Source organism: Phytophthora parasitica, assembly GCF_000247585.1.
Source record: "Phytophthora parasitica INRA-310 unplaced genomic scaffold supercont2.6, whole genome shotgun sequence".
NCBI lineage: Eukaryota > Oomycota > Peronosporomycetes > Peronosporales > Peronosporaceae > Phytophthora > Phytophthora nicotianae.
In genome coordinates, this window is record NW_008648992.1 from 1,595,410 (window position 1) to 1,604,174 (window position 8,765).

Sequence of the window (8,765 nt, forward strand, 5' to 3'; positions counted from 1 at the left end):
CTGGTCAGAAGACCTAGAAGCGCACTAGGTACGATAATCGGACTTAGCGATACGACTCACTTCAACGTTGCCTCTGTTCCTCGAACTCTGTCTCGTGAACCGAGTTCGACAAGGTATCATCTCCTTCTCGAAGCGCATGGCGAGTTTGTACCAACGTATTTTTACCAGTAGCTTTACTACCAGCGACGGAATTAGAGTTAGTTACCTTGTTGTGCGTTTCGTGCACTGCTGAATCTAGTAGCTTCGTGTTCGCGGCTCGATGGCGTCTTCAACGCGAGGAAGCATTGGATTGGATGGCGCGGAGTCCCAATACTGTGATCTCTCTGTAGACTCCGACCTATTTGCTGCTAGGCAAGCTGGTGAAGAGTCGAAGTGCTGACGAGGCTTGTATTGCAGGGGCGTGGACTCACAGCAGGGCAGGCCGACCGCACTCTTCGCGTATTCGCAACGGCTAACACTATCGACTTGTCCAACAATGAGATCGACAAGATCCCGGCGTCAATCCCTTCTGAAGTCGTGACGCTGGACATTTCATTCAACATCATTGCGAACATCCAAGGGATCGAGCGCTTGAAGTTTGTACAGGAACTGCACTTGGCGTTTAACCGCCTCGATGACGTGAGTGCGCTTGAATTCTGCCCACGACTCGTCCGTGTCAACTTAAGTGGGAACAGGTGCGATCAAGGTTTTTGCATTCATCACAGCATAATGCACTAATGTCGACCGTATGTAGGCTTATGAGCACAAAAGGACTGGAAACACTCGAATGTTTGGAGAACCTAGATATCTCCGACAACCTCATTGAATTGTACGTACGAGAAATGTCGTATTAGTTTATCATCCTGCTAATTCAACCATGGTTTCATGCTTTCTTCAGTCCAGAGGCGCTGAGAGCTCTTTCACTCAACCAGAATCTTACTCATCTGACTATTCGAGGCAACCCCCTCAGTCAAAGGCCTGGCTACCATGTTCCAATGCTGGACATGATCCCCAGTCTAATAATTCTGGACGACAAGAAAATGCGGAGTAAGGCCGCACACAAGACAAAAGAAGTGTCGGCCACCAAGTCCCTCTCATATTGTAAGTTAGCAGCTTGTAAACCTTGATCGCATCGTATTAAACGTCTTTTCTTGTGTTGCAGCACGGATTTACGATGACAAGAAGCAGTTCGTGATCCACAAGCAGACTCGGCCACGCCCTGCCATGACTGTACAACCATTACTCCCTGGAGATCCTGCATCAAAATATGATGGTACAATGTTTCTCCCGCCTCCGATAGAACCCACTCACGAACGCGTTCGAGCGGGCCTACAGAAGTATCAACTAGGTACAGTACCGATATCACCGCCACCCAGACCATTCTCGCCGAGTATGTCCAAGGCCAACTCGCCATCGAAGTGTCGAGCTGCTCCCTACTTGAGTATGTATGACCGGCTCGCGCAGTCGAATGGAGTTTCATTCAATCGACCCATTACTCCGACCGTCAAGCCCATCTTAGATCCAAAACCAAGCAAACCCGACATTGCAGCTTTGACGAAGCTTCGGGGTGAAGATCAGTCTGCAGCTGTATGCCTACAGAAAGCTGTCACGAAGCCAACCAACGAAAGTACTCGAGGTAAGCTCACAGTTTTACGGTCTCCTTTAGAACGAGTCGTTGACATCGTGTCACTTGTAGCAGGGGCCAGTACACCAAGGCATTCAGTCACTGTTTCTAACCAGAAACAACAACAGGAGCAACAACGGCGAACTCCATCAATCGCGCGCAGTTCTTCAGGCAAACGTTCATCAATCAGAGCTGACAATGCAGCACCTGCAGCCACTGGTCACACCCTGGACGACAAGCAGAGGAATGTCTTAAGCGTAATTCAAAATCTGATCGAACACAAGAAACAAACTCTAGCGACTCTCGGGGCGCAAAAGGTAGATACAACACCAACCCCGACTCGTTCGCGCGTATACAATGCACCAGGTCAAAGCGTACGATAACCAGCCAGAAGAGAGGGGAATGTAGATTGAGACCAAGTCAAATAAATATCACGTTAAGATTTTCGACCATGGCCTCAATTGCTGGTATCACCGTCAATCATCCAAGATCAGCGTCACACGCTTCTGCTCCAAGTAGCTCCATGCAGTTGACCGCCGGGAAGTAGTGCAGGCGCTCTCGGGGAAAGTCCACGTATCGTAATTCACCGGGCGACAATGTCATAATGTCGGCCTCATGGCTAAGAGTGCTTTTTGGAAGGTCAAACACGCTGGCGAATGGGGGCTGGAGGTCGCGGAAGACTCGAGCGTAAAGAACCCCACTACTCAACAGTTCTTCAAGAAGCGAGCGCATGTCCTGCAGACTAACAATCTTCCGCATCTTCTTGTGAACGGCGCTATCTTGAATACCAGGACAGCACATGACGATATTCACGACCTTGCGCTTCAACTTGAGAGCCATCTTCGTGTTGACACTTCCATCTAAGTGAAGCCATGGCCGTGCAACAACAGTGCTGTCCTTGTCAAACAAGAAGTGAACCTTTTCGGCTGTTGAATCACCCGTAATCCGGTACGGGTGTAGTGCCCAGAGATCAGCAAACTCCCGGAGTACGAAGCGACTGTGATCATATCCATTCGCCACGAGCACGCTCCCTTTGCGGACCATTTCATCCACCCCGCGCTGAATCAGACTAAGCGTAGTGTTCCATTCAGCGTGACTCATATGTCCAGATGCTGCATATTTTTCTCCCAACTCGTTGAGCGTTACGCCTGAACTAGCTGCTTCGGTAAATGCAACAGACAGCCACGACGACAGTGAATGGTGCGGGATGTTTTTCCTTCGCTTGGGTCTAGTATCTCGTTTCATCCCGCTAATCCGAGGACTACCAGAAAAAGCCTCCATCGCTTTGATGTTTTGAGCTTGTGTCACCTCGTCAGAAACTCCAAACACGGACTTCACAGTCCAATACTCTTTCAGAAAGTTCTCCGGAAACACGCCACCCCATTGCCGCGACAAATGACCGGCCAAACCTTTAACTGCTACTGCCCGTTGGGTCTCGCGATCGTCCACAGAGCGTTTACTAGGTGTTACATACGACGGAACGAGCTGGGAGAACCCCGAAACCATTGAAGACAATACCACCGCAGCCTGTCCAGATGGCATATTCACTTCAATTTCATGCTCGAAGTACCGATCATTCTCCTCAGCTACCATCGTGGCTTCATCAACGTTTTCATTGATAAACGACGAATACTTGACGGCCTCGCAGAAAGTCTCCATCAAGTAATGAGGAATCTTCAAGCTTTTCATTTCGAACACCTTCGAGTGGACTTGGAAACCTCGTTGTTTTTGGTTCTTCCCTTCGTTTGCTTGAGGTGTCCGTGTAATGATCCCAGCCAGCCACAAATACCTCCATACCAGCTTCACTTCACTTTCTTTCCAGTTACTCATAAGCATATCCGCAAGAACAGAGTAGTAGCTGGAACGCTCGTGGAGGATCACTTGCAATGCTCGGCAGAGCAATGCTGTCAACCGCGGCTGGCTCATAATTGCAACCTCCTCGTGAAAGCCTCCACCAGGGTTTTTCATCTTCGTAATAGTGACCTTAGCTCTCTCCAGCCTGGCTTGAATAGCTGGTGCTTCGAGTAAATCATTCACACGGAGCATACACTCGACCGGCTTCTTTTTGAAAACCTTACCAAGCTCCTTCCACGAAATCAACGTGCGAGACAAGTTCGTCGTCCGAAACGCAACACGCTCGTCTTTCTTTTGAAGGGCGAGAGGCACCTCGACAAACCACCGGCACGACATCTGTTCAAGGTAGAGGTCTATCAATCTGAGATCGTCTTCGAGGGTCCATGTCAACGTTCGACGAGTTTTCTTGGCACCAACTTGCTTGCGGAACTTACTGACTCCGGCTTCGCTGGTATCAACTGGAGTCATCAACGCGGAAATGGAGCCGTTGCTGGTTTTGGCAATCTTGCGTCGTTTCTGCGAAGTCTCCTCCACAGCAGACATATCGGACTGATAGTACTTACGCTTCAGCACCTGAATAGGTCCAGCAGCTGCATTAGCTCGAGCGGTACTGTTTCTTGTCATTGTCGTTGAGTGAGGAACCCATGCTTTCAGAACGTAAATATTGTGTTCCGATAAAGGAGCTGATTGAATTAGGGCGCCGTCAAGCTTTACACTCACGCTGTTGGGATCAGGTGACGCGGTACCTAACCGGGCTCCTTCGACACTCAAAAAGCGTAGCGATTTCCAATAGGCTTTTACATCTTCCACTCCGTTAAAATCAAACTTGAGAGGAACTCGCCCGGTGAAATGATCGCTTTTACTTTTGCACGAAAAGCCCGGTGCGTAAGCATACGAATATTCGGATGGAAGCCGATGCAACACGCGTGTTCCTTGTTTGACACTAATATGAACATGACACTTGATCTTGAACAGTCCTCCCGACAATGTCGCAAAAGCCACTCGTGAAACAATTGAATCGAAATCATCGGACGTCTGGAACACGTTAAAAAGCCCAGTCGAAGGAGTATCGTGCACTACCTGGAGAAGCCTCAGATCGAGAAGTACACGCACGATCTTCGAAAATCGATCTGCTTCGCATCCCCGAAGTTTTTCCGCGAGCGATTCAGGAAGTGCGTCCCATGACCCACCCTTCGACATAGCTAACCTTACTGCTGATTCTTCTCGGTCAGTGAGCAGTTCGGGGACCCCAACAAGCTGGACATACTCTTTTACAGTCAAAAGATCGAGTACATCTTTCAGCACGAACGGTATCTCCTTCAAACCGTCAGGTGTTAGGCCAGAATTTACTGCATCCTGTGATTCGCCAACAGCAGAATGAGCGCTCAAAAGCTCAATTCGGTCCCATATCATGAAGTGGAATGCTCGACACTTAAACATCATGCCGAAAAACATCCCTAGTCGACGACTTTGCTTTTGCAGTTTCGCTAGCCCCAGCCGTGCCAATTTGTAAGACACGGCGCTATACTTGACAACTTCCTGGTCACGCGCTTCCTGGGTATGTACTTCCTGAGTGTGATCTTCTTTCACTACGACACCACCAGTGCGGCGCTGCTTACGGCGATTGGTTACGACGACATAATCATCATTATCATGGTCGACAAGATTCGCCTGGTATTTTCGCTGCTGCTCCTCCTCGTACGATTTAATAAACTCTCGGATGGATTCACGACTGCGCTGATATCCAAGCAGCACTGCACACTTCACTTTTCGATGCGCTTTCTGAAGAACCTGTTTCGGCGGCAATGTAATATCCATCGTGGTCATTTTCTTCTCCTCCACAAGTTCATCGACAATACGACGTACTGAGCGGATATCCATGGTGCTCGCTTCTGCCATTCGCTCCATATCAATCAAGCCAGTGCGTAATTGATGCAGCGATACAATCTTCTCCATCTGTACCCGCTTCAGAATGTAATTTCTTCGTCTGTCGATCGTTGACGCCCTCACCACTCCTCGTGCTGCCTGGATCATAGTGCCAGGTTGAGGCTGGCCACTATTGTCATCGTTACCGTCCGCTTCTTTAGGTGTGCTATACTTGTCCGTAGTCCGGGTTACCCGCACGCCAACACCCGAATCAGTCGAATTGGTGCTGCTACTTGCCATTATTGCAGGTTCGCTGCTATCATTTTGTTTACCAACACCGGGAACAAACATCCGATACATTGTACTCTTGCCCAGAACCACTTGCTCCACTGAAATATTGTAATTTGAAATCAATCCCTGCGCCAGTTTGTATGGCAGTTTGAACGTTGGAACACCCAACACATCTCGAAGCTCAGGCACTGTTGCGCCAACCTCCTCCCGATCTTGAATAGCCACATACATTTGCTCCATGATCCCACGTTCAACAACTGGGCGACCCACAGCCATAGTGCCAGGACCAAGATCCTCAAAAGTCACAGATGAGCCACGCCGTCGACCAGCTACACTTGGCACACAGGACGAACCATCGCATAGACGGATGCACCACAGCTTGCGCCCAATGTACTCCCCAGCCGTTTTGCATCGTGCCATAAACAATTGGAGAGGAAAACTCGGTTGTGCGCTCATCTGCTGCATAAAATAGTTCCGCAACTGCTCCTGGTGGCGTTTGCCGTACCCCAATTCGCGCCCAATGTCTGCGAACACACAGGTTCTTTCTCCTCGTGCTTTCATCATGCCCACGATGACCTGTGCCAAAGCTTCTTTTGGGAACGCCTGCCGAGATACTGTAGCCGATGGCGATATCATGGACGGGTGGAATTTGCTTGCGAATCGCCGCAAGTGAACGATATTGAATCGTCTCTGATCGGCCGTCACAATGTTCTTCACAACGTAATTGCAGGCGATCAATATATCCAGCAGGTAGTGCAGCTTCCGAGAGTCTCCAAAAAGTCGTGAATTTGTCAATGATGCAGCATTTTCCCCCCGTACTCGTGATCGACCGATAATCTCCAACAGGTCAAATTGCGGTGAGATTGTGTCCATTAACGTCGCGTCTTGAACTCCCAAGTACTTTAGTCTCAGCTGCTCGCAAGCCACCACACCTAGTACACCATCCTGATTGCTCGTTACGGCCTCTTCGTAGCTCAGCCCTCCTACATCCACCTCCTCTCCAAGGCGGTAACCTCGTGGACTTCGTAATACCCACTGTGTTTCATCCGCTGCGTCTCCCACCTCCTCTTTAATACTCACGTCTGCTCCCTTTTCCTGTTGCTGTGTCTGTACCTGCTCATTTCCCTGCTTCTCCGGATCCTTCTTCATCGTCACGTTATTCGTTACTGTGTCATTCTCTCCATCATCCATAATTATAATTTCCCCGTCGCCACTGCGCTGCCGTCGCCTCCGCACTCTGCTTGTGCTGTCTGATCTATCTCGACCTTCGCAATCGGACTCTGACAATCTTCGACGCTGCTTCTGCGCCGCTATACGTCTCATGGACGGCAGCACGGGCTGCAACGGCTGGTTCTTGCTCTTGTGTCGCTTGGGCGTGCGCTCCGCATCGCTGTCTACCCGCAGCTTCACTGCAGGCGTGTCGATGCTCGGGCTATTGATCAGAGTGGTCTTCCATTTACGCTTACGCCGTGGCGTCCCACAGTCCACCAGTTTCGACTTCTTCTCCGCAGAACCAGCGCTGGCCTCCAGTGGCCGCATGACGTGGAAGCTCAGCTGATTCTCCATACCGCGTAGCACGCTCCAAGCATAGCGGCGGTAGGCAATGTCGTTTTCTGGGTCCATAACCTCGAATAGTTCGCTCAGCGGCACTCCGCACCGGCCTTCGAGGCCGATCTCCTCTAAACAACGCGCGACGAACTGCGGCATGGAGCACTTTACGACCATTTCTCGGTGGCACGCAGGTGGGTACGCCTCTAACTTTGACCTGCGCGTCACGCTGGCTTGTCTAGGCAGTGCCACTGGGCAGCGAAGCAGGTAGGGAACTCGCGCGCTTCCAGTGCGTTGGTGCGAGATTCGATTGGATCAAAATTTAAATGGAATTGTAAAAATAAAAGTATTTTTAAATTTGACTGTTACAGTTAAATTGTTGGTTTCGCATCTCTATTGTATTATTTCGCTATTACTCTGAAGGAGGTATTTTTTTTGTTTGAAGCGTTTAATACCAGATACGGTGCGAGCAAAATAAATGACCGTGCGATGTGCCTTGATTGGTCAAAAATATGCAGACATAAAAAGTCATTGATTTACTGTACAATTCCTTTGTCAGCACCACTGTGTGTACATATCAGGTAGGGGACTATAAGGGACGACAGTTTGGGTAGTACAATAAGGGACGACAATTTGGGTAGTACCAGAGGTCCGAAAATTCAGTTCTGTATTGCATTGGAAGAAGTGTTGGGCAATAATAAAAACTTCAATATCAACAACAACAATAATAAAAATTCCCGCAATTTAAATTGTATTGCTAGCGCCTAGCTCTAGTCCCGTTCGCGTTGAGCCCTGCGTCGAAGCCAAATGGTATGCTGGCTCGGTAGTCAACTGGCCAGAAGACACCCAACTCCTCACTGTTGAACTCTGCAATCAGCCGATAGGGCAAGTCATGCTCCGGCTGCCAAGTCAGGCGATCGTAGTTAACCCAACTTACTAAATAAAAAGATTCACCTTCTCGGTTGGTTTTCTTTGCGTAAATAATATCCGCAACAAACAGGTCGGGGCCCTCCTCGAAATCAGAGTCATTTTCATCCGAGTCAGTGTCGTCTTCCAGAATCTGCACGGATGCAGGAGAGCACCACGGCATCTGGCGGGCTTCCTCCGCGAGTTCTTCGAGCACCTGACGTCCCGCTGCTTGAGCACTCTTGCGACGGTTTTCGTTAGCCAAGGCTGTTATTTGCTTGATTCGCTTTGTTGGACGAGGCATTCTTGTACTTAGAGACGAATCCGGAAGTGACAGCGCTATTTCAAACAGCTCATTGCATCGCTTTATTTTTATCATCAGAACCTATCAAGTATAATACTCAATATCATTCTTTAAAATAGGTTACAAGATACATGTTGGTGAATGTGTCGCGCAAAATGCTACTGCTCCGTCAATATTTGAGCAATGAACCGAGTGAAACATGCATTGTGTAGCCAGGATATGCCTCTACGCAACTACAATGAGTTCTATCCATCAATTCATATTCCTGTTAACAAAATCATTTAACCGAAGCGAGGTATATTTGCTGAGGAAAGTGACTTACGATACCTACCTACTCGTTTTGCTCGGTGTCGACGCTAGCAACAGTACTGACGTTCCACATGCCTCGGTTGA

General features: G+C 49.1%; 3 protein-coding genes across 6 annotated transcripts; 1 reads left to right on the top strand and 2 right to left on the bottom strand.

Annotated features, from left to right (window-relative positions):
* The first annotated feature begins 44 nt into the window (after positions 1-44).
* Positions 45-2,062, top strand: PPTG_04215 (hypothetical protein). 4 transcript variants are annotated; one of them, XM_008898084.1, is made up of 6 exons: positions 55-155; positions 239-674; positions 734-808; positions 878-1,080; positions 1,142-1,615; positions 1,679-2,062. In XM_008898084.1, exons 3-6 carry the CDS (start codon positions 738-740, stop codon positions 1,984-1,986), a joined length of 1,056 nt encoding a protein of 351 aa, XP_008896332.1. In that variant the 5' UTR covers positions 55-155; positions 239-674; positions 734-737; the 3' UTR covers positions 1,987-2,062. The 4 variants fall into 4 exon arrangements, with proteins under 4 accessions (XP_008896333.1, XP_008896331.1, XP_008896332.1 ...); XM_008898082.1 differs by lacking the exon at positions 55-155 and having other exon boundaries at positions 239-325; positions 397-674; XM_008898085.1 differs by having other exon boundaries at positions 45-674; positions 1,676-2,062.
* PPTG_04216 (hypothetical protein) lies at positions 732-7,495 on the bottom strand. Its single transcript, XM_008898086.1, has one exon. It carries the CDS (start codon positions 7,337-7,339, stop codon positions 2,084-2,086), a length of 5,256 nt encoding a protein of 1,751 aa, XP_008896334.1. The 5' UTR covers positions 7,340-7,495; the 3' UTR covers positions 732-2,083.
* Positions 7,496-7,919: 424 nt separating this feature from the next.
* PPTG_04217 (hypothetical protein) lies at positions 7,920-8,372 on the bottom strand (the record flags this gene model as incomplete). Its single annotated transcript, XM_008898087.1, has 1 exon — positions 7,920-8,372. One exon carries the CDS (start codon positions 8,370-8,372, stop codon positions 7,920-7,922), a length of 453 nt encoding a protein of 150 aa, XP_008896335.1.
* Between the last annotated feature and the right edge of the window lie 393 nt (positions 8,373-8,765).